The sequence below is a fragment of the Danio rerio genome, chromosome 4, assembly GCF_052040795.2.
Source record: "Danio rerio strain M-AB ecotype USA chromosome 4, GRCz13ab, whole genome shotgun sequence".
In the NCBI taxonomy this organism is placed as follows: domain Eukaryota; kingdom Metazoa; phylum Chordata; class Actinopteri; order Cypriniformes; family Danionidae; genus Danio; species Danio rerio.
Genome location: NC_141024.2, coordinates 56,550,940 through 56,576,028, shown reverse-complemented (window position 1 = coordinate 56,576,028; position 25,089 = coordinate 56,550,940). Strand labels below are relative to the sequence as shown.

The window sequence follows — 25,089 nt, the reverse complement described above, 5'->3', positions numbered from 1 at the left end:
CAGTAATACTGCGAATTTAATACAATGTATATAATTAATAGTGTCACATGATCCTTCTGAAAAAATAGTATTCCAATGTACTGATTCTCTCCTCAAACTGTTTTTTTTAAATATAAAACATTTTAAATAAACATATTTTTAGTATTCTTGATGTATGAAAAGTTTATTTTTAAGAGCATAGTATTTATTTGAAAAAAAAAAAGTTTGCTCTTTGATGATTGCTAACAATCAGACATGTTTCTTTAGAACAAAAAGAATTTGTGCAAAAAAGTATTCTCACTGAGCGTTGTCCAACTGTGGTCCAACACGTCATTTAAGTTTTCAAATAAGCCTAAAAGACTCGATTAGCTGCATCAGGTGCATTTAATTAGAGAGTTGAATATATAATTTCCTTATATATCCTCCTCTATAGCCTACATATAATAGAAGTTGTTTGCTGAAAAACCTTTTTGTAGCAGAAATAAAGCTATGATTAGGCCCACCCGGATTTTTCGCAGAACTCCGCAGATGATTAGCCTATCATTAATTCTGTTTATTTACTTGAGTAAATGTGTGTAAATCTATATTTATTCAGTTTTTAAATAATTTCAGTAATATTATTGACTAATGTGAAAATGTTCATCTGATTTATGTACAATGAGGTTTGTACAGTAATATTTTCTGTCTTATTAGATATGTTATGTGAAAAACTTGCTTTATTTACCAAATAAAGTGAATCTAATTGGATTTGCATTTTAAACATTAAATAAAACTTAAAAATATATTATTTTTATATTTCATATATTAAGGTTTTAGTTATGATACTCCCAAAATAATTCCGCAGAAATCTGCAGACTTCCACCAAAATTTTCAGCAGAAATAGCAAAAAACATCTGCAGATTCCTCCTGGCCCTAGTTATGATATATTAAATGTGGTGTACAGTGTGACATTTTAGTTGACAAAACTTAGTTTAATTTGCATGTAATGTGGTATCTGAAGATTAGACATATATTTAGATACACATTTATACTAACACAATGATACTAAAAACCAAAAAAAAAAAAAAAAAAAACATTCATTATAATTTCACAAGGAATTTAACTTTCAAATGGCTTTTCTGAAAATTAGTGCTCAGACACACTCTTTAAGTTTAAATTAAATTACACACTTTAGCTAGGCACTTGCATAACACATACTCCAGTTATATGTCATGAAACAAATAATTTATATTTGTGGTAATATGAACTGCTGCAATGCTAATCTTTCTCCTTTTGGTTTCTTGCTTTAATTAAGGGTTCCCACTACAAGAATTAGATTTGGCTACTGCAGTCCCGGTTTGGGCCAGCCTCACTTGTGAAGACTAAAGATGAAGACAACATACAAGAACAATTTAGAGGATGGCAACACACTTTTTATTCCACCTATATATCCCCTTTTATGTGTAAGCAACATTCCACAAGATAAAACAAAACTAAATGACAGGTTATATCTTTTAATTTTATCTGTTTTCTTGGAACATTGTACACAATTTACAACCAGTTTATATATATATATATATAGGTCAGAGCAAGAAAATGTTATGTTTTCTTCTGGAGAAAGTCTTATTTCTTTTATTTATATTTTAGTTTTGAATTAAAAAAAAAAAACATTTTAAGGTCAATATTATCAGCCTCTTTAAGCAATTTTTTTCGACTGTCTACAGAACAAACCATCGATATACAATAACTTGCCTAATTACTCTAACCTGCCTAGTTAAGCTAATTAACCTAGTTAAGCCTCTAAATGTCACTTTAAGCTGTATAGAAGTGTCTTGAAGAATATCTAGTCAAATATTATTTACTCAGTTATTAGAAATGAGTTATTAAAACTATTGTGATTAGAAATGTGTTAAAAAATATTTCCGTTAAACAGAAATTAAGGGATATATATATATATATATATATATATATATATATATATATATATATATATATATATATATATATATATATATATATATATATATATATATATATAATCCCTTAATTTCTGTTTAACGGAAATATTTTTATATACATATATATATATATATATATATATATATATATATATATATATATATATAATGACAAAATCTGTTTTGTGTCGTGCATTAGAGTTTGCTTAAAAAAACTGGTTATCTCTGAGAAAGTATTGTTATTTTATATTATTGATGTGTTATTAGTTCATAGGAGATTGCAAATTGTTGAATGCCATTTATAAAAACAATTGTACTACAGACTTTAATAAGATTTTATCAGACAATTATTTTAATTTGTATGATTTTATTTACTACTGTAAATATTGTTTGCTTGGTATTTATTTTGTGTTTGTGTACTCTTTTATTATTGTAACTCCCTGAAGAAAGTCTTTTGGATACTGAACACATGACTGGAATTATCTTGTATTTTAAAATTATAGTCTTGGAAACATGCATTTTCTTTAACACTATTTAAGAAATTATAAGCATTATAACATGTGCTTACACACGTTATTTGTGTTTTTACTATAGTAAACTATAGTCACCCTTAGTGTACATGTTTTGAAGTACTTGTAAATATTCCTATGGTCTTAATATAAATGCTGCAATGAACTTTGTATATAAAATCTTTATTGCACAGTAGCTTAGCCATGGTTATAGTACAACTTGTTGGTTTTGTTTTAAACGTGGTGGTTATGTGTGATAAAAGTATGTTAATCTATTTGTATGTTTGTGAAAATATTAATAAATCTTCAACTGTTATTGAGAGTGGTGTGTCGTGTTTATTATAAATAAGCAGCTGCTGCAGCTAGTGGTCCATAAGTATGAGCAAAACGCCTGAGAACAGCGCCTCTGCGGCGCGGCCGGTATTTCCGGTTGCATCGTCCTAACATCGGCCGGACAGCGTTTCCGATCATTTGCCGACGTCGCGGCGACATTTTGCCAATTAGCAAACGCTCTCTGAGCGACATCGCACCGATGGAATTTTGAAAATCGGCACGACGTCGGCCCAACGTATGTGTGCTGTCTGGGTTTAGGATAAGAGGAGTGTGAGTTATTGCCACCTATCATTGAATGTGAATATCGAAAACAAAACCAACTTAGCTTAACTCCTTTACCGCCCCTCACACAGCTTGATCCACACTGGCATTTCTCCTCTTGGGCTTTGGTTTTGAAAAGGGAAAAAATCCCACCACCCAGTCCAAACTTTTAGGATAGCGGGTGTCAGATTTTCACAATCCAATTGCGCAACGATTTGGCTTGTTTCCCTCGCTCGAAAGCTTGACAGAGCCTCTGCCCGTAGCTACGATTGGTAAGCCGCGATTGGTGGGTGGCGGTTTTTGGGCGTGGCTTAGCGAAGGGTCAGTTTAACAGGAGGATCCCGTGAGAGCAAAAGCACTAAAGGTATGAGACGCCATCGTAAACAAAAGTCAAGCGAACGCAAAGAGACTGAATGCACGAGAGAGAGAGAGAGAGAGGTGTATGTTGTATGTGAGAGAGAGAGAGAGAGAGAGAGAGCGAGTATTGGCACGCGAGTATTGGCTCGATCTCAAGTTCAAATTCAAATTCTCTCTGCGTTAGCTTGACTTTTGTCCACTCCGGCGCCTCATAGTAGTCACGTTGGATACTGTCGAATCAAAACAATCTACCGTGCTTCGATTGGACGTCATGCCGAAAGCGCGCATGCTCACACACACGCGCGCGCATGCTGTCACACACACGCACACATAAACGGGGAGAGAGAGAGAGCGGTCCATGTCAACATACTTTTTTATCGTTGGGCTTTTCATGGGAAGCAGCAAGTCTTTACAAGTCAATAGGGGCAAGTCCTAGTCAAAGTCCAAGTCATTTATGTTCAAGTCCAAGTCGAGTTGCAAGTCTTTTTATATTTTGTCAAGTCGAGTCTAAAGTCATCAAATTCATGACTCGAGTCTGACTCGAGTCCAAGTCACATGACTCGAGTCCACACCTCTGCCTCATCCTGGAGAACCAATGTTCCTAAGAGTTTGGCTCACAGCTGCCCACACATCTGCTTGATAGCTTCAGGTCGTTGATCGGCAGGTATAACTGTGCTGGACTGGAACTGGAGTCAAAATGCAATCAGGACTAGATGGCATCCAATACTGCAAAGAAGTATGTTAATAGCATAAACACAAAGTTTAAAAAGATGATGTCATTTTTTTTTCAGCAAGCAAAGACTAACAACGAGTCAGTGCAGAACCAATAATCTGATAACACAGGATAAAAAGTGAGACAAAAAATAATTCAGTCAAATAACACAGAGGGTTGGAAGAGAAGTTGATTAACATGTTAAATTGATAAACTGTTGATACACTCATGTCATTGACAAGTTGTGACAATATTATTAATGGGTTAATCTAATTTTTCAAAGTTTAAACGTTAGCGTTAGGGCAATATGATTCACGCAATATGAAAAGCACACTTTCATTATATAAATATATATATTAAACTGTTTGTGAAATCGACAATAATTCATCACGTAACGATAGTTTAGACTAGAGCGTATTACATCAGATCTGCTGCTATTCAAATATTTTTCCTTTGCAGTAACGTTAAATACACCTGTCATTGTGTACGTTGATCACATAAACAGCAACAAACAAACATGATACATCTAATTAACATCAAATTATATGTAAAATACTTAAAGAACTGTGTCATTTCATGAAAACATATAAATCTGGATCAATTAAATCAGGGATTGTAAATATTAACTCAGAAATTAACAGCTCGAGTTTAAATAGATCGCCTAAGTCGCCAGTTTACTGCTCACTCATGATTCAAGCGAATCACTACAATGGGTGTAACTGAACACAGATCAGTTCTCAACTATTTATTTATAATTTAATACAGAACTCAACTATTAACTCATATTTGAAAGGCTAAACTTACCTGGTTAAGCAGACATGAGAAGCGAGCAGCAGCTGAAGCAGAATCCAGCAACGTCATGGTCAGAATTTACCATGTTATAAAGACGACCGAAATTACTTTATTTGATGCCTGTAAACTGATGTATTTTATCGCCAGGTGGCAGACACACAATTCATGACAAAAATACCACATATACTGTATTTCACACACACACACACACACACACTGTAAAATACTGTAAATTAACTACTCTATATAAACTGTAATTAATTATCTAGTAAAAAAAGACATACTGTTTTTTTTTTGTTAAATAAAAGCAAAACTGAAGAGGCTGATTAAATAAGACAAAATAACAAAACATAAAAATTGTTTTTTTTTAATTTAATGTTTACTTATAATGTAATATATAATGTTTACTGAATTGTTTTATTATTTTATAATTTTTATATGTTCATATTATAATCATTATACTTTAAGAAAAATCATAGGTCTTCGAAAAAAACACCCTATACTATAGTGATCTAAATTATTTATTGACAGAATCAAAAATATCCTATAAAATAGGGAAATTCCATTCAAAAAAAAACACAATCTAATCACAGTCTAATAATTCTAAAAATCTAAATCAGATTCTAAAGACAAAGTGGAAATTTTATAATCCTATATAGGACAAAGTGAAAAATTCAGAATGTCAATTAGAATTTTAGGAATCCTTTAAGATCCAATAGGATCCTAAAGGATAAACTGAAATTCCAATAAGATTTTTTGACAAGGGAAATATTTTAACACAATTTTGAAAAAGATCCTCAATCTTTAATTAGAAAGTTCTATTACACAACTTAAATAACAGCATACACTATGGCTAATTTAATTTTTTTTTGTCTAACAAATGTTTAGATTAAGGGTTTAGATCAACTCCTAATACTGAATGTCTGTGTATGTGAAAAAGTGGAAAACGAGGGAGAAATGTATAAATAAGCTATGACTGCAACAGTAAGTGGCAAAAAAAGCTAAACAAAAAGACTTTTATTTTGGCGCGGCGTGTGATGTCATAAGGCTGCGTCGCTCCTGCACTGTGATACGACTGGAAAGAGGTTTGTTTTGAAGCTTTTACATGAATATAAAGCTATTGAATAAAGTTTCTGGTTTTCACCCGATGCTAAATTATGTACCTCTATCTAACTCTTTTTACAACGTAATACTCCCAGTAATGAGAGCTATTGTTTGAATAAAGCAACAGAAAAGTCTGAGTTATAATGAAAGTTTAATTTATTAAACAGCAGTCATTCTATTATAAGTATACATCACTATATATAAGAAATGGAGTACTAGTTTTGGTAGGGTCATTTGTGGCATTTTGTTTCTTAATCAGACTTACTCTTTTACCTGATTTATTTTTGTTAATTACTCTCGTACAAACAAACTGATAAAGCAAGTGTTGAAGACAGGGATGTACCGACACATCAAAGGCACGGTTCGATTCGGTTCACGGTTTTGGAGCCACGATATGGTTCGGTTTCTGTTTGCTGTGGGGTTAGGGTTGATGTCATGTTAACAGCAATGCTAAGGGACAATAGATTCACTTAATAACAAGAACATCTTAACTTTTTCTTTATTAACTTTGTCATCACATTTTTGGTACAATCAGGATACCTGAGTAAACAACTAAAATTAAATAAATACCTCCAATATAGACTAGTCAGAAAAAAATATTCTCTTTAGTGCAGCCATCTTAATTAAGTAAACTAAAATTAAATAATTGCAGTGTAGACTAGTGAAAGATCTTCTTTAAAAACACCATAATATCCACATTCTCCGATGAGAGGCTGGATCTCTGTGCTGACACAAAAGCTCATTTTTGATTATCTATGGTTTCAGTTAGATATAGGTTTCCGTTTAAATTAATGAAAAAATATACATATAATGTGTTTGTTAAGTGTTTTTACATGACATATTCACCAGTAAAATACATTGCAGTTGTGTCTGAAACTAATGTTAGGGTTGTAGCCGGCTGTATATCTCCCTCCCTCTCCCGCTCATGCCGGTCATTTCTGAAGGTCCGCCTTTTTGACAGCAGATTGGTCAGGAGACCGATCTATCATCATTTGGCGACGCAGTGCCGGAATGTAAAAAGCATGTCAGAAAGAGCGGGAGAGAGCGCTTTTTCCATTGATCTCGTTTTTCGTGTATTTTTCTGACATGATTATGATTTTCTTTGTTTTTGCTTAACTTTCGTTTGGGAAAATTATTTTGCATTACTTTTGCCCACTTTAAGAAATTTTGTGAGGTTTGTACATTTTTATTTCAATTGATTTGTATATTATTTTTTGGCTCCGCTCCTTCCCGACAATATAGCTGTATCTACTCAAGTTCAGTCTTAGTGTAAGGTGGATAGGGAAAATGTCATACGATTTCCATTTTGCAAACACGTAGAAAATGTATTGTTATAGACATCAGGTACGAGGTGAAGGTCATCTTTGTTTATTTTATTCAGTATAGGGAAGAATGCGGCGCACAGCGCTGAAGACCTTTTTTTCCTTTTCATCAGTTTTTAGCGAGGTAAGGGGTTATTCATGAGTTGGAATTGTTTTGTTATATTTATTTCTTTTGTTTGTCTTCACTATCATCCCCTTGCTTGAGTTTAACTAATTTTTATTTGATACTTTTGTTTGAATTTGCTACTTTATTATATTATTTTTATTAGTGTAAATATTTCTCTCTTTTTTGTATACGAATTCTATTCCTGTACTTAACTGGAAAACCAAAATGTTTCCACACAGATGACTTATATGTGTCTGAGGGATCTGCAATCTCAGGACTATGTGAAGCAGCCATCCTGCATCCAGTAGTAACGAGTATGATGCTCACTTAAGTCACATGACATGAAATGCACTAAAATACTAACTTTAGAATATAATATTTAGAACAAAACCTCATCATTACTAAAATAATTTAATCAAATGTGATAATAAAGATGTGTTTAAATTGGTTCAATTAGTTAGAGACAAGTGACGTCAACCTCAACAATGGGCAGCAGAGGGCGTGAGAGTACCCCGGTACGCCCCGAGAGTTTCGCGATACGTATCGTGGTTGGTGTATCATGATATTTCGGTTCGGTTTTGATAGCGTTACACCCCTAGTTGAAGAGAAGTTATTTTGTTTCTGTTCATTGTTTTATTTATTTTAAACAGGACATTTTTATTGTTTTGTTCGTTTTAAACAGGGAAAAGTGTCCAAACACGGAGAAAAACTCCTGCTGAAGCGACTGATCTCCACACTGTTATAAAGATGGCGTTTATTAAAGAGGAGAGTGAAGATGTGAAGATTGAAGAAACATTCACAGTCAAACAGGAAGATCTGCAGGAACAAGCAGGTTGGTTTTCATTCTCAAACACCAACTTCGTTATCTGATCCCCATTCAGATGTATTTTAATAATAAGAATACTAAATTAAATCCATCTTGCAGCCTTGAGTGTGCTGCCTAGTTCTCCTAAACGCACACGAGCACTCAATGAAAGACAGGAATCAGTTTATTTCTTGTTACTTGTTCTTGTGTCTTTTGTCATTCTTTTTATTTAATATTAGTCTCCAATTTCCCATCTCCTTCTTAGGGTTATTGCTTTTCTTGTTCTACTACTGTTTGTAAAGCGTCCTTGAGCACTGGTGCTATATAAAATAAACAAAAACAATAAATTAAAAAAGTTTACCTGAGCTGATGATATTTGCTAATTTTTTTATTATTTTTTCAATGAAAGTTGATGTTTGGAAAAGTGTATGGATATAAGTAAAGCCTGCTTGTTTTTACACAATATTTAAAAACTTTTCCTAAGAAATATCTAAAATATTCTAATTTTTATTATTCATTTATTAGTGTATTATTAAATGTGTTAAAATGTGTCATAATATTTTTTGATAGGGCAAATAAAAAACTTTTCCATCTGTGCCATTTGAAAAATTCCTTAGCCTTTAGCCCTTTATGAGTCTAAAATTTCATTCATAATGGTCTTAAAATGTCATAAAATTCTTACATTTAACTTGGTGAAACCTGCAGAAACCCTGTTTTAAAGTATGTCAAAAAATGTGGATGCCCCCAATATTAAATATGCTGAGTGAAATGGACACTAAAATAATAAATTATTATAAAACAATGTACAGTATTCTACACTTTATGATGTTGTGGGACGACATGAGACAAAACAAACAAATTATAGTGGAACAATAACGCTTAGCTTTGCACTGACTACAACTGGCCAACAAACTAGTCTAAAAATGACTTTTGCTGCTTAAGAAATGGATTACTATGGAGATCCGGAAGGGACGTGATAGGGAAAAACTGGTGGGATAGGAAAACATATTTTAAAGTTTTCTGGCGTTCCTTCGCAAAGATGTTTTTTATTCTCTTGAAAAACTGTTTCTCCACAAACACTTCCTGTTCACTTCATTCATGTCAACCCTTCCGTTTTTTGTCAAAATTTTCCCGTATTTTACCATTCTATCCCACTATCATCCTATCATTAATTATTTCCCCATATTTCTGATATATTTTAAAATTTAAAAGCACCCTGAAATTAATAATAAAATCTCTGCATTCACTTTCTTTACAATAAATCTGTGCGTCAATCGTCGCCTTTCATATGCTACCTTTGAACCAGTGAATGCGTGTATATGCGCCGACTGACAGACGCACTTTGTACGATAAACTAATCCCAGATAAGCTTCTGTAGCTTTTTTTTCTCCCACCCAAATTTTTTTTTTTACTTCCACCATTTTTTTTATTCCACCTACTTTTATTTCTCACCATCACGTCCCGGGTCTCTGTAGATTACAGCATGCTGATGATATGCAAACATTTAAGTGTAAACTTAGTCAGAAATTCTCTGAATATTGACCATATTCATCACATACCAGCAGGCGCCGCTATTGTTATCTTTTTGCCTATAACTTTTCTTTTTTTTTTTTTGGAACCTAAAAACCTTGTTATGCAACTTAGGCATGGGATGATAACCGCTTTCAAGGTATGCCACAGTTTGAAAAAGTCGAGGTTTTAAAACCTTGTATATGTAAGGTTTTGATTGCGCACGTTTACAGTCATACAATGTTAGTTGGACTGAAAGGAGTAAGAAAAAAAAATAACCTAAAAATGGTCAGAATCACAGATATTGTTGACAAAAAATGACACTAGACTTCAGTAGTCTACTTTGTATCTATTCGACACTAAACAGAGCACTGCATGCACTGCAAACTGCGCCAACGACTCGTGTCATCAAAAGCAGGCAACACTACAAACCTGTTTCATAATTTAAAACAATACTATCCTTATGAAGATGCTAAGAAATTACAGACCCAAACAAGTGTTGGTAAACCAGGGCAACTACCCAGCAGAGTCTCATGTGATCATTTTTGAAAGCTGTGCCTTACTAGAAAAAACCCCCCGAAAAGACAGAAAAAAAAAATGACAAAGACAATCTCAAACACATCTCGATGAACAATTGAAACTTGCTCTACAGGCTCCATGATTTAAGGGCATTTGTTACGACATTAATAGGATTTTTTTGCCAGGCTTTCCTTTTTAATATTAAGATATTTGTTTTGAAATCTGTAATACCACTATTGTTCCTCATCGGGCCACAAAGGACATAATCACTGAGGAGAAATCAGATGCTCAAGACATAATCTTTAAAATAATGACATATTAAAAATGCAGCAAATATACGACAGACGTTTACAACAGCAGTGTAATATTATTTAAATCCTTATTTTCTGAGGTGATGTGCTTTAAAACAAGCCCGCTATAGGTAGGCTAATATGCTTTAGCACCAAAACAGTCCATTAAACTATTTTCACGGTTTCATTTTAATTAATTAACTAAGCGCGGTCTGAGCAGCATGAGTTAAAAGTGCACTTGTGTTTTTTATTGATTAAGTGATAGAGGTTGATGTGACATTTAGAATGTAAGCAGAACTAAAAATTGTATTTACAAAGAATACTAATCCTAATTAATCTAGGCTACTTGTCCCTGTTAAAGGTCAGTGAAGTTAAGCTTTATTAATTAAAAAAAGACAAGCCATTCTTGTACGTGACTTTGTTCTTTGTGTGACTGTAATGTAGGCAATAGCTGTGTTTCCATCCAAATATATTAATTAAATTTATGTGCAAAACTGGAATAACGCATAAAAGATATGTGTGAATAAAGCAGTGTTTCCATCCAACGAGCCAAAGAGAACAAAATCATTACTTCCTGATTAAATGGGCACCAAATATCAACAGTAAAGGCAGAATTTACTGCGGTAGAAGCTGCATAATTTTTTTCTATATTTAATAAATGTACTTGCGCCTCAGAAGACAATGCTGACACGCAATGAACCTGTGGAGGCATTTGAAGCAATGAGACGCGGAGAACAGACACTCTTGACATACTCCAGACACTCTGGAGGTCATTAATAATATAATAACATTAATACTGAAACGATTAGGGGGTTTTAGAATGAATGAGCAAAACAGCATTTAGGATGTGATAGTGTGCTCAGCCTGCTGGTTTGTCTATTCCCACAAATTTTTATCATCATATGATCTCTTATAACAAACCTTTTTTTTAAATGTACATACTGTAATTTGTTCAGTTAAAGTGTTTTCATCGTAGTTTATGCGCTTTATATGCGTGTTTTTATGTTTATTTTCTAAAGTTATGTGCATCATGACGTTTCCATCAATCGTTTTTTAGGCGCATCTCTTAAATGAGCATTAAAATAGGTCAGTGGAAACGTAAGGCTAATGCGAGAAATACCGCTTTGTCTTTAAAAAAGGGGAGGAGACTGACAGAAACTCAGAGTTTAGAAAATAAAACCTGCTTCCGACCAGGTTAGGTTCACAGAGCAAGTGACCACTATAACTGACTCTGAGTAAAGGTTACCTCTTTTTCAGAAACAGGTTTGACTCACCCTGCCTTCTCGAGTTTAACAAGCCTACCATTTTGAAACGGAAAACCCAGTGTTTCTCTTATTTCAGGGCTAAAATACTTTGAGTTTTCACTTAACCTCCTTTCTGAAACAGGTTTATCGGTTAAAGAGGTGGTCCACAATGTAATTTTAAGGCTTGGTTGTGTTTATAAGATGCCAAGCAATGTCTGCTTATGTTTCACTTGAAGGAAATCGCGTTATTTTTTTATATATCTCACTTTGATTATACACAGCTACTCAGCTAACATGAAAATGACTGTCATATTTCCTAGTTCCTCTGAAAGGCCCGCCCTTAAGTCACTCTGATTGGTCATCGTTATAATGTGCTGCGATTGGCGAATCGGCTCCACGTCACGCCCGTAAAAACACGCGCTTTTCTGCTGTGTAAACCTTAGTCAACCTCCTGCCTGCTCTCTAAAATAAAATCTGACAAGTGTCTGTAACAAATAAAAATGGGGTGCGGCTCCTTTAATAGGGTTTGCGTATGCGTCTGTGTGTGTTTGTGTAAATGTGTGAATTTTTTGTAACAAGTGCATGTACACCGGACAAGTGCATGTACATCTTTTTCTCTGATGCTCGGATTAAGTTATTTTCTGTAATATATCGTGACAGAAGAATAAAGCACAAGATGTGGGATGCTATGTTTGAGTCTGGATTTATTTTTCTGCTGCTGGCTCTGTATTTTTTTAACTCAACACATAACATGACGGCTTTCACGTGGATCTGGAATATGCAGGTGTAAGTAATATGAATCATCCACATATCTTTTGCGAATTCATTATCTGAGATGTAAAACGCATGGAAAAGCTGCCTGAAGACAATCAGTGCAGCGAATCACACACATAAGAGACACGAACGTGCTGGTGGAGTGTATGTATGTATGTGTGTGTGTGTGTGTGTGTGTGTGTGTGTGTGTGTGTGTGTGTGTGTGTGTGTGTTTACAGCAGTTTGACTGATGAATATGAACTTGTAGCTAAATTGTTTGCCCGCAAAGCAGCATTACCCATTGTTGCATCGTTGCTACAGCATAACGTTAACACTAGTCACTGTACATGTCACGATCAATTTTAACTAATAAAAACACTGACTGGTTATACCTGACAGCTTCTGCTTTAAGGAGATTTTAGCCGAATCCAGCACTGAACTGGGAGAGATTCTGGAGCTCTTTTGTCAAATCATGCTTGCTGTGTATTTTATAATTGTCTGGAAGATAATTAATATTGAACGGAAGGCACTTCTGTGTTTGTGTAGAGTCCTTTGGAAGCCTAAATACAGAAACAGACGAAGCTCTGTGGAAACAGCAGCATTTGAACGCATTTTTAGCTTTATCTGTGCTATAACGTTATAGCGCCTCTGGCCACCTGCTTAGTTTGGATGCGCAGTAACAAACTTTTGTCACAGAGGGCGGAAGTATTTTTTGTAGTCCCCAAAATTCGTTCATTGTAGGCTTTGCTAAGCTAACTCTGAAAAACCCAAGGTCTCCCTTTGCATTGAACTTAGAACTTTTTACATTCAAAGATGTTGTTTATGTTCACACAGCTACATTACACATCAGCTAATGTTTAAAATATGATATCATAATGATTATCAAGAAATCGTTAACATCTCTAAATAAAATATATTAAAGTATATTTCACCCTAAATTTACCATACTCACCATTAAAAGGAGAATTCATCCAAAACTGAAAATTCTGTGACCATTAACTCACCTTTTACTTGTTCCAAACCGTTTATGTTATTTTGTTTTTTTGTTTGTTTTCTGATATTGAACAACAATATCCAATAACTTGTAGGTAATGTTTTTGGTTGTTGAAAACTTGACAGTAATTGCTGAATTAAGATTGTTCTGATTATTTTATTGTTTATATAGTCAGACAGCTAAAATATTTCACAAAATGTGTTAATCAGCTGCACAAAAAGATTGGCATGCTGAAAATTTAATAAAATTGATAGATATTAGGATTTTACGTTTACCGTGATAAATATCGACTTCAATGAAAAAATATTATCGTGATAATTTTTTTTGGCTTATCGCCCAGCTATACCCTCAACCCACCCACACTCAACCAGGAAAAAGGAAATCCAAAACTAAAAGCGTATCCAGCAGCTCACCTACAGGACCACATCCCCAGGAATCCCAGTCACCACCAACTATGTCACACCGTCAGGACTTCAACCAAGGACTCCCCACTTCCCTTCAATTATCTTCTCAACTTTTCCCCCTTCTTCTCTTGGACTCCCGCCCCTCCCTCTAGTTCTCCTATAAGTCCTCATATTCCTCCAATCTCTACTAACCCTTTACATTCTAAAATTTTCACTACTTCTGCCCATCATCTAAATCAACCTTTTTTCTTGCCTCCTCAACCTTTCACTTCCTGTCCTATACCCCTAAACCAACTGTCCCCCTCTCATACAACTCATCCTATTCTCCCCTCTTTTCTTCCTAAACTCCCAACAGCACACACCAGCAGAGACCCACACTTTTCACCGCCATCAACTTTCCTGTGCCACCCAACAGTCTGGCTCTGAAACCTCCCCCTATCTCTTCAACTTCAAGAAATCAGATTCTTTTAGGTGCAGACATGGACCTCATTACACTCCTATCACCAGTTTCACCTCCCGCGGAGGATTGTCAGGTGGATTGCGGCAAATTCATTTTCGCTTTAAAACAGTCATCCAACACACAGTCACGCATTTCATCATTAAGTGAGTTTTCCATGACATTTGCATGATACACAGACGTCATTTGCTTCGTCTTCCCCCATAGGAGGAGCGAGTTAAATGACTACATGGTTGCGCTCTCCTATGGGGGTACACATTTTTACACTTACCACAAAGAATTTTCCACTAAATTTGCAATTCGGGTGACCCAATGGAATCAAATTCTGAACTGGGGGGCCGTGTGCTTTGATCTCCATAATTGGGTCTTTTTCAATCTAGCCTGCACAGTCTGCCGCTCCAGTCTTCACGTCACTACCTCTTGCCCTTTCTTCTCTCCTTCCATTTAATGCAGAACAAACCCCGATATCAGTTATCAGTTATCTCCCACGCCCATCCAATTTCAGTTTTCCTCCTTTTCTCCCTTCTTCTCTCCACTCCTCTCCTTCCAGTAACATCTGCAATAATTTTAACATTGGCAGATGCAGAGTAATTTTCCCAATCTTTAGATCAAGCTATAAAAATATATAAAAACTACCTATCAATTCCAAGTGAATATTCCTCATCTAAATTAAATGATCAAGCTGATGCTAATTTTTCACAGATTCCACCAAGCTGTTTCAGCCTCTACCTTATACAACGTGTCCTAATCTAAAAACAATCTGCAAACGCAGTTGATCAGCTAATCAACAAAACAAATTGATAATGATTTTATGATCGGGCCTTTCACAGCCCCGCCGTTCGACACATATCGCATTAGTCCAATAGGCGTGGCAACCCGAAAATGTTCTAGTAAAAAATGCCTCATAATTGACCTCTCTGCACCACATAACTCTATTTTCCCCAGCATTAATAGCACTGTTCCGCTAGACGAATACTTGCTCCACTACAACGTCAGAAACCAAGCCATATCCCTTATCAAAACCGCCGGCCGCAATGCCTGGCTAGCTAAAGACAACATTGCATCTGCCTTTTAAGTCATGCAATCCACCCAGACTTCTGGCACCTTTTTGGCATTTGTTTGCGCTCCAAATTCTACTTCACAGTCCGGTTAACTTTTGGCTGAAAAGTAGCCCTAAAATTTTCGACATGCTCTCAGAAGTCATATGTTGGATACTTTCCAATAATTACGGAATTCCTTGCCTCATACATCTGTTAGATGATTTCCTCATCATTTCTCCTCCGTCGACACCTCCCAATAGATATTTAGCGATCACCCAAAAAGGTTTTCCTGACCTCGGAATTCCTTTAGCAGAGGAAAAAATCTCCGGTCCCAGCACTTCCATTGAATTCCTGGGCATTAAATTAGACTCTAAAAAATTCCAACCATCTCATCCAAATAAGGAAATTGACTGCATCACATCTCTTTGCCAAATCTTTCTCAAAAAATTTACCAAATGCAAACTCTTCTCCATTCTCGGTCACTTAAATTTCGCCATGCATATCATCCCTCAAGGTCAACCATTTATTACGCACATCCTTCAACTCTCCACCACAGAACTCGGTTTAGAAGACACAATCCTTCTCGCTAAACCCAGTCTGGACAAAATCAGCTTATAGATTTCTTTCCTTAAGCAATGGAATTGCTGTACCTTTTTCTACAGCGATTTCATAACATCACCAGCAGTTATTAAATTATTCACTGACGCAGCCCCCTCAGCCGGTTTTGAGGGATTTTACCAGGGCTGTTGGTTTGTGTCATCCTGGCCACCATAATGCTGGAAATGCCACAAAACTAACAGTCATCTGCACTTTTCGATTTATATCCCATCATCGCCGCAGCCATTCTGTGGGGTGATGAGTGATCCGCCACTAGCATTCTTATACACTGTGACAACAAGGCTACAGTACAATGCATTAATAAAAGGCGCTCACACTCACCATCACTCATGCCCTTATTAAGACACCCCGTTTGGATAGCAGTCACAAAACAATTCATTATAACTGCTAAACATGTACCAGGTTGAAAAAATCGAATTGCTGACTCTGTCTCGTTTTTCTTTCCAGACGTTTTGGCTATTGTTGCCAGAGGCGGACCCTCATCCAACATGTTCCTCATTATACAGAGATGACATTGCCATAAACCACCTCCGAGAATCCTCTATTTCTCTCATCTTTCAAGCAGTCGCCCCTAAAACTCTCCAGTCATATCTCACTGCATGGAGCTCTTTCAAATGCTTTCACTCTCTATATAAAACACATTTTCCAGACTTTTCTTCTTCATTCAATTCAATTCAGCTTTATTTGTATAGCGCTTTTACAATGTAGATTGTGTCAAAGCAGCTTCACATAAATGGTCATAGTAACTGGAACAGTGTGGTTCAGGTTTTAGTGTTTAAGTTCAGTTCAGTTCAGTTTAGCTCTGTTCAGTGTGATTTAATCATTACTGAGAGTTCAAACACTGAAGAGCAAATTCATCGATGCGTAGCTCTACCAATCCTGAACCATGCGAGGCAGTGGCGACAGCGGAGAGGGAAAAAAAACTTCACCTGATGGGAGTGAAGAAAAAAAACCTTGAGAGAACCAGACTCAGTTGGGCACGACCATTTTAATTTCTCCGCTGGCCAAAAGTCTTGTGCAGAACTTCATTCGCCGTGGTTTATGCTGGAAGATGGCCTCAATGAAGACTCGTCTGTCCCTGGAGCGTCGCTGGAATCAGACTCATGTTCTCCACTCCCCACGACCATCAGCGCAGCAGCAGCTCAGGATATGGTCTGGTCCCGGATATGGAATCCTTGGGATCATCACGTCGCTGGTCTTGGATCCAATCAGTGACTCCGCCTAATCTGAGGACCTCGGGATGAGTATCCCCAGGTGAAAATAGAGAATAAAGAGAATAATTAGCGTAGCTGCTGTTCATAATGTATATAAGCAAGATGTAGAAGCCAGTGTGGAACCCGCTAGGTGATGCATTGAGTGTATGCTTTACTAAACAGATAGGTCTTTAATCTAGTTTTGAACTGGGAGAGTGTGTCTGAGCCTCGGACATTACCAGGAAGGCTATTCCAGAGTGTAGGAGCCATGAAAGAGAAGGCTCGACCTCCTTTACTTGATTTTGCTATTCTAGGTACTACCAGAAGCCCTGAATTTTGAGATCTTAAGGAGCGAGTTGGTTCGTAGCGAGACAGAAGGTTGGTTAGATAAACAGGAGCTAGATTATTTAGAGCTTTATAGGTGAGAAGTAATATTTTAAATTCAATACGAAATTTAACAGGCAGCCAGTGTAAGGAGGATAAAATTGGGGTTATATGATCATATTTTCTGGACCTGGTCAGAACTCTGGCTGCTGCATTTTGTACTAATTGAAGTCTGTTAATAGAGGATGCTGGGCAGCCAGCAAATAGAGCATTACAGTAATCCAGTCTCGAAGTCATAAAAGCATGGACTAGCTTTTCTGCATCTGAGATGGATAGCATATTTCGTAATTTAGCGATATTTCTCAGATGAAAGAAGGCAGTTTTTGTGACATGGGATATATGGTTTTTAAAAGTTAGATTGCTGTCTAATATGACACCCAGATCTTTTATAGTAGAGCTAAAGCTAACTTTGTATCCCTCTAATTGTAAATTGAGTTGCGAGATCTGCTGTGTGCAAGATTTAGGCCCAATAAGTAATAATTCTGTTTTGTCTGAGTTTAAGAGAAGAAAATTGTTGGTCATCCAGTCTTTGATGTCTTTGATACAGTCAGTTAGTTTAGAAAGTTCAGACGTCTCGTCAGGTTTAGTGGAAATATATAATTGAGTATCATCTGCATAGCAGTGAAAGCTGATCCCATGTCTTCTAATAATGTCTCCCATAGGTAGCATGTAAATTGTAAACAGTAAAGGGCCTAAAACTGATCCTTGAGGCACCCCATACTTTACTGGGCAGATTTGTGAAGGCTGTCCATTAAGATTTACAAACTGGTAGCGGTCAGTTAAGTATGACTTAAACCATTGTAGAGCCTGTCCCTGGACACCTGTAGACTTTAAATGATTTATGAGGATATTGTGGTCAATGGTATCAAATGCCGCACTAAGATCGAGTAAAACTAATAGCGAGACGCACCCTCGGTCAGCAGCTAAGAGTAAATCGTTGGTTATTTTCACTAAGGCGGTTTCTGTACTGTGGTGAGCCCTGAAACCTGACTGAAACACTTCAAAAATATTGTTCGTCTGCAAATAAGAGCATAATTGAGTGGAAACAACTTTTTCTAGTATTTTAGACATAAATGGAAGATTTGAAATAGGCCTATAGTTAGCTCAGTTGTTGGTGTCTAGTTGCGGTTTCTTAATAACAGGCTTAATAACAGCTAGCTTGTAAGAGTTTGGAACATGGCCTATAGATAAAGAAGAGTTGATAATGTTAAGAAGAGGTTCTCCTATAGCAGGTAGCAGCTCTTTCAGTCATTTTGTTGGAATTGAGTCCAGCATACACGTAGCTGGTTTAGAGCTATTTATAATTTTTACTAACTCTTCATGTTCTATGATTTTGAAGCAGTGTAGGTTATTATTATGATTTAATGAAATATTTACAGGATTTGGAGTATAAGCCGGTGCAGAAAGTTTGGCATCTCCTATTTTCTGTCTAAAGCCTTCTATTTTATTACTGAAAAAATTCATGAAGTCATCACTACTAATTTGCGGTGGAGTAGTTTGTTCCAAGGATGACCGATTATTTGCTAATTTAGAGATGGTGTTAAATAAAAATCTAGGATTGTTATGATTATTTTCTATCAGTTTGCGCAGGTGCTCGGTCCTGGCAGATTTTAGAGCCCTCCTATAGCTGGACATACTGTCTTTGTACGCAATTCTAAAGACCTCTAAATTAGTTTTTTTCCATTTACGTTCCAGGGCGCGGGTTGCTGTTTTGAGCGCACGAGTATGACTATTATACCATGGTATAGTTTTAATCTCTCTAGCCTTTTTTAATTTGATGGGTGCCACAGTATTTAGTGTGCTAGTAAAGATGGCATCCATACTGCTGGTTACTACATCAAGATCATTTGAGTTTGCGGGTGCATTACGAAATAGAGAGAGATCAGGTAAGTTATTTATAAATTCATCTTTAGTTGACGGAACAATAGTTCTACTAGGGCGGAGTATTGGAGCGGGTTTGCTGATTTCAGGTAAACATAGCTTATATAGTAAGAGGTAGTGATCTGTAATATCATCACTTTGTGGTATAATGTCTACGTCAATAACCTCGATTCCATAAGACAGAATTAGATCTAATGTATGCTTTAAGCGATGGGTTGGACCCACAACGTTTTGCTTTATCCCAAGTGAGTGTATTAAATCCATGAACGCGAGCCCTAATGTATCATTAGCGTCATCTATGTGGATGTTAAAGTCACCTACAATTAGCATTTTATCAGTTTTGACTAGTAAGTCAGAAATAAAATCAGAAAATTCTTTTAGAAAATTGACATAGGGTCCTGGGGTCTATATATGGTGATTAAAGCGAGAGATAACATAGGTTTTTGTATAGTATCTGGAAGCTGAACATTAAGCGATAATACTTCAAAGGAGCTAAACATAAGTCCGTTTCTCTGTTTAATATTAAGGAAATCACTAAAGATTGATGCAACTCCACCACCACGACCAGTTTGACGAGCCTCATGTTTATATAAGAATCCTGGAGGAGTTGCTTCATTTAAGCTAATATAGTCATTTTGTTTCAGCCAGGTTTCAGTGAGACAGAGTGCATTAAGATTGTTTTCTGTTATTATTTCATTAATGATAAGTGCTTTAGGTGCAAGTGACCTGATGTTTAGGAGACCAAGTTTTACGAAATTTGTATTTTCACTTTCTACTGGTTTTTCTGGTTTGATTCTTACTAGATTTTTCCTGGAGCACACAGTACGTTTATTTCTTAATCTAATAATACGAGGAACAGACACAGTCTCTATAGGATTCGCCAGATATGCGTTACTGATGTTTAAGTGGGGTGAACAAGAGTCTAGGTGGCTATAGTGTGAATTTTGTGAATTTTTACCTGCTAGTCAGATGGTGCGAAGTAGTCTGGAGATGTTGTCCGACAGGAGTTCAGCTCCGGCTCGACTGGGGTGCAGGCCGTCAGGACGGAAGAGCCTAGGACGCTCCCAGAAAAGATTCCAGTTATTAGCAAAGAGCAATTTCTGTTCTTTACACCATGTTATTAGCTATTCATTCAAAGCTAAAAGTCTACTGAACCTTTCATTTCCTCGGCGGTAGGTAGGAAGCGGCCCAGAAACGATGATCTGCGTGGCGGGCGAGGTGCGTCGAACCGTCTCGATCAGGCTCCTGAAGTCCTTCTTCAGGATCTCCGACTGCCGGAGCCCGGTGTCGTTTGTCCCCACGTGGAGGACAACGGCACCAGGGCTCTCGGCAGCGCCCAGGATGGTTGGAATCTGTGTAGAAATATTTTTCACACGGGCACCAGGAAAGCAGAAAGTACGTACTTTATTACCTTTTGAGGAGGCGGCACGGACGTGACGAACGATCGAGTCACCGATGATGGCCACATCGGGACCCGACTCGCGGAGAGGGGAGAAGCGGTTCTCCGTGGAGATCTCGAACACAGGCGGAGACGTTCTGCCCCGGGATCTGGGAAGCACCTTGCGCGGCTGCACCCAGGCGCCGTGGTAGCCGGGTGTCGGCGTGAACGACGCCTGGCTGAGCCGCGCCCCGGGTGCGCTGGGCCTGGACAGAGAAGGACGCGGGGTTGAGGTAGAGGGAATGATGTGGTTGTAATTTCCACGTACCTTAGGTGATGAGACGGCCTTAGCATTAGGTACGGCGAGGAGCCGTTCCCGTAGCCGCGACCGTCTTACCACCAGCGCGCGGATCTGGGACTCCACTTCTTCCAGCTCCAGCTCCAACGCCTCCATCGATGCTTCTCCTGCACACAAGGACAGAGACGGAAGCGACATTTTACGGGGTAAAGAGCAAAGCCAGTAAGTCAAAAGTGTATGGTTAAAGAGGTCGGTAGCTTTAGCTGACCAGCGGCGCTAGCAGGCTAAAGCTACAAACAACAGGCGGATGCTCGAGGGACAGACCGTTTTTAAAGCAGCTTTGTTTGTATAAATGTATTAAGGGTTTGGTCACCCTAAGTAGGAGAGACAAATACTTAGCGAATGAGGAAGAATTTAATGATTAAGATTTAAATTGCGAGTAAATAGCAAGTCCAAACTTCAAGCACACAGTGTGTGACCGAACGGAGACAGTGACGCCAGTGACGTCACTCGAGCATGCGCATGCATGTTCTTCAAATATGCGGCTGCTGTCCCGTACAGAGCATTTTAAGGAGTTCTCGAGACCTAGCTGAGCTCAGAGCTCCCCTCTCGCCCTGAAAACGGGAGGGAGCCCAGGGCTCAAGGACTTTTTGAGCTCTGGGCTCTCTCCCGGGACAGCATGCCAAACTTGCTTATAATCAATCATTAGCTTAGATTGAACTCATGAAAGATGAATTGAATTGAATCTGCTTAAATGTGTACATATTAATGGACCGTACAAAATTTCATCTAATTTATTTTACATTTAATGTGCATCAGAAATACAATGTGTGTAGCCAATGTTTCCAGTGTCTTTTCACTTTTCAGCTTGTGATGAGAGTTTTTAAGGCTTAATGAAAACTTTTTTATTTTTTATTTCAGACCTAATTAAAGAGAACGAGGAGAGTAAAGAAGAGGAACATCAGGTTAAAATTGAGGATGAAACTCATTTACAGACTAATGGTATTTTGATAAGAAGAGACGAGAACTGTTTCTCCTGCACTCAGTATGGAAAGAGTTTTGCAAGCAAAAGCAAACTTAAGATTCACATGAACAACCACACTAGAGATAAACCATTCACATGCACTCAGTGTGGGAAGAGTTTCAGCCAATCATCAAGCCTTAATCGACACATGAGGATCCACACTGGAGAGAAACCATTCACATGCACTCAGTGTGGGAAAAGCTTTAGCCAATCATCACACCTTAATCAACACATGATGATCCACACTGGAGAAAAACCATTCACCTGCTCTCAGTGTGGGAAGAGTTTTAAGCGCTTATCATACCTCATTGAACACACGAGGATCCACACTGGAGAGAAACCATTCACATGTTCTCAGTGTGGGAAGAGTTATTACTGCTCATCACACCTTATTCAACACATAAGGATCCACACTGGAGAGAAACCATTCACATGCACACAATGTGGGAAGAGTTTCAGCCGATCATCATCCTTTAATCAACACATGAGGATCCACACTGGAGAGAAACCATTTACTTGCACTCAGTGTAGAAAGACTTTTAACTGCTCAACACACCTTATTCAACATATGAGGATCCACACTGGAGAGAAACCATTCACATGCACTCAGTGTGGGAAGAGTTTTAACCGCTTGTCACACCTTAATCAACACTTGAGGATCCACACTGGACAGAAACCATTCACATGCATACAGTGTGGGAAGAGTTTCAGCCAATCTTCATCCCTTAATCTACACATGAGGATCCACACTGGAGAGAAACCATTCACTTGCACTCAGTGTGGGAAGAGTGTCAACCGATCATCAAACCTTAATAAACACATGAAGATCCACACTGGTGTGAAAGAGGATATTTGCTTGAGTGTGGGAAGAGGTTTAATCAGTAAACACATCTGAAAACAAAAAAGAGGATTCACACTGGAGAGAAACTGTACAGATATGATCAGCGTCTACAGAGTTTCGCTCATTCTGCGCAGCTTAGGAAACACATGGACAAAAAGTTGCACACATGACATGAATGCAGCAAAACATTTTTTTTTTATGTGCACAGGATGTTTCATGTCTAAATGATGTTTGAAAAGGCTGAGTGACAGTATACTGTTTTCCAACACTCCTACACTGCGGTGGGGGGGTTGTAAATGTGTTGCGTAAACCTACTGGTGGTGGCTGAGAGAAAAACAGTTTCATAAACATGTGGCAAACAGCACCTCTGCGGCTTAAATCTCTTTGCAAGTGATTGTACAGATGCGGATACATCCGTACTCCACTCTCCAGTGTATTCATGTTGCTAGTGTTGTTTTGAATGAAGTTCTCTGTCTGACTCCCCAAATCTGAAACAAATCACTGGGAAGACACCGCACATCAAAGAGGGTGAAGAGGGGTCTGGATGCAGACCTGGTGCAGTGCAATCTGAGCTGCATCCAATGCTTTATAATGCACTCACCTAACCCCACCCCTAACCATCACAGTGACGTCACTCATTCCCTTGAGTGCATTGTGTCTGACATTGCATCGCTGAGTGATGCATTCTCAGCTTGTATCATAAAGGCTGCATCCAGATACTATTGAGAGGGTGCAGCTCCAGGACGGTTAGTTTGCAGTATACCAGGGCCTCAAGTTTAGAAAGCCCATTCAATTGTCCTGTGTTGTTGCTTTTATTAGTAAAGTTTCTTTACTTTTAGGTTCAAGATTCTTTCTAGTTTACTACATTTACTTTTTTTAAATAGAATACAAGTTTGATGAATTTTATGATTTAGGCAGATCGACAGGTATTCAGTTTTACAATATTAATACACTGTGATGATCCCAAGTCTCCAGATTGGAGTATGTGGTAAATCCTGATTGGATGCCTGCATTACTCATCAATGGGTATATAAAAGTTGTTGTGCTAGCTACCTCAGGACACTGTGGCTACTCAGGAGTCCTCATGCCAAGACCTGCCATCTCATTGACTCTTTACCATTATGGTTTTGTTTTGGTTTTTGTTATGGTTTAAAGTGTTGTGATTATATCCTAAGTTCTTTATCTTCATTATTATCCCTAGACATTTTTTGGTTGCGTTGATTGATTGGTCTTACTGAAGTTACATTTTATAATAAATAATTTGCATTCAGGCTATTTTGTTGGTTCATCTCTCTTTTATGTTGCGACTCAAACAAGTGGGTCATAACACTTTGTTAAAAGTTTCCGGTTGTATCCGAGATTTTGTCCTTTCAGTCATGACCATAGGTGAGAGTAGGAACCTAGATTGAGCGGTAAATTGAGAACATTGCCATTTGTCTCAGCTCCTTCACCACAACAGACAATCACATCCACTGCATTACTGCTGCCGCTGCACTGATCCATCTTTAAATCTCACATTCCATTCCTCTTGAAAAAAACAAACAAAAAAAAAAAACAAAACAAAACATATATACTGAAATTTCATTTAGGGTAGGGACTCTAAAGAAACTGGAAATGGCCACCTTTTTCCAGTCAAACACCATGGTTTCTGACTTAGTGGTGCTGTTTCTTTCCCTGCCATGTTTCACTCAGCAGCAAATCGACCCACTGCATGCTAAAGGTCCATGTCTTATAAATCCAAAAGGACAACATATTGTTGTAAACAAATGAATGAGTGAAGAAGTAGAAGAAGTAGAACCCAGTCCAGGAGAGAAGAAACAAGCAGAATTCCTTTATTAAGACGTGTTGGTTTATCTGCAGTCATATAATGTCTTCAAGATGTCCATGTGTCTGCAGGAGCCTACTAGAGGTCCCCAGTCTGCAAGTTCTATCACGAGTCTGATCACAAGTTTGAATTAAGACAAAGATTTCATGTCTATATTGTGTTCTTAGGAGGAGGGGAGATGGCTAAAACAAAGCATGCAAATTCAGTTTTGGAGTCAGCA

The 25,089-nt window shown here is 37.5% G+C and overlaps 4 protein-coding genes and 1 long non-coding RNA gene across 15 annotated transcripts in view; 2 read left to right on the top strand and 3 right to left on the bottom strand.

The window, feature by feature from the left end:
• zgc:113135 overlaps positions 1 to 24,996 on the bottom strand; it is a 1,020,739-nt gene extending 995,743 nt beyond the window's left edge. The window contains exons 1-5 of the mRNA XM_087246654.2: positions 22,040 to 24,996; positions 21,843 to 21,925; positions 21,702 to 21,787; positions 16,445 to 16,703; positions 12,912 to 15,371 (exon numbers count right to left, since the gene is read on the bottom strand). The gene's annotated coding sequence lies outside the window, so the exon portion shown is untranslated. The remainder of the gene's footprint in view (positions 1 to 12,911; positions 15,372 to 16,444; positions 16,704 to 21,701; positions 21,788 to 21,842; positions 21,926 to 22,039) is intronic.
• Positions 1 to 25,089, bottom strand: part of LOC796311 (zinc finger MYM-type protein 1) — an 854,498-nt gene that overhangs the window by 371,038 nt on the left and 458,371 nt on the right. The gene's annotated exons all lie outside the window — the stretch shown is intronic.
• LOC148682203 (uncharacterized) overlaps positions 1 to 25,089 on the top strand; it is a 429,467-nt gene that overhangs the window by 345,852 nt on the left and 58,526 nt on the right. The gene's annotated exons all lie outside the window — the stretch shown is intronic.
• On the top strand, positions 5,915 to 24,319 carry LOC110439432 (uncharacterized). 2 transcript variants are annotated; one of them, XM_087245869.2, is made up of 3 exons: positions 5,915 to 6,308; positions 8,012 to 8,244; positions 22,101 to 24,319. In XM_087245869.2, exons 2-3 carry the CDS (start codon positions 8,160 to 8,162, stop codon positions 23,096 to 23,098), a joined length of 1,083 nt encoding a protein of 360 aa, XP_087101995.1. In that variant the 5' UTR covers positions 5,915 to 6,308; positions 8,012 to 8,159; the 3' UTR covers positions 23,099 to 24,319. The 2 variants fall into 2 exon arrangements, with proteins under 2 accessions (XP_087101995.1, NP_001428718.1); NM_001441789.1 differs by having other exon boundaries at positions 5,925 to 5,965; positions 8,095 to 8,244.
• Positions 16,697 to 25,089, bottom strand: part of wu:fe14d05 — a 312,007-nt gene continuing 303,614 nt past the window's right edge. For 3 of the 10 annotated variants that reach the window (XM_087249414.2, XM_087249413.2, XM_088650758.1), the window contains 2 exons: positions 20,659 to 21,346; positions 16,697 to 20,556 (listed from right to left, as the gene is read on the bottom strand). In XM_087249414.2, coding sequence (XP_087105540.1) covers positions 20,469 to 20,556; positions 20,659 to 21,335 — 765 coding nt within the window. In that variant the 5' untranslated portion in view covers positions 21,336 to 21,346 and the 3' untranslated portion in view covers positions 16,697 to 20,468. Of the gene's footprint in view, positions 20,557 to 20,658; positions 21,347 to 21,447; positions 21,688 to 25,089 lie in introns of those variants that run through there. The other 7 variants (XM_087249419.1, XM_087249418.1, XM_087249416.1 and 4 more) reach the window with 7 other exon arrangements.

What these genes read in the sequence shown, in the direction of transcription:
- LOC110439432 (XM_087245869.2), top strand. Translation starts at nt 8,160, where the DNA reads ATGGCGTTTATTAAAGAGGAGAGTGAAGATGTGAAGATTGAAGAAACA. An exon ending in AGATCTGCAGGAACAAGCAG is followed by an intron (nt 8,245 to 22,100) that starts GTTGGTTTTCAT and finishes TTTTTATTTCAG; the next exon opens with ACCTAATTAAAGAGAACGAG.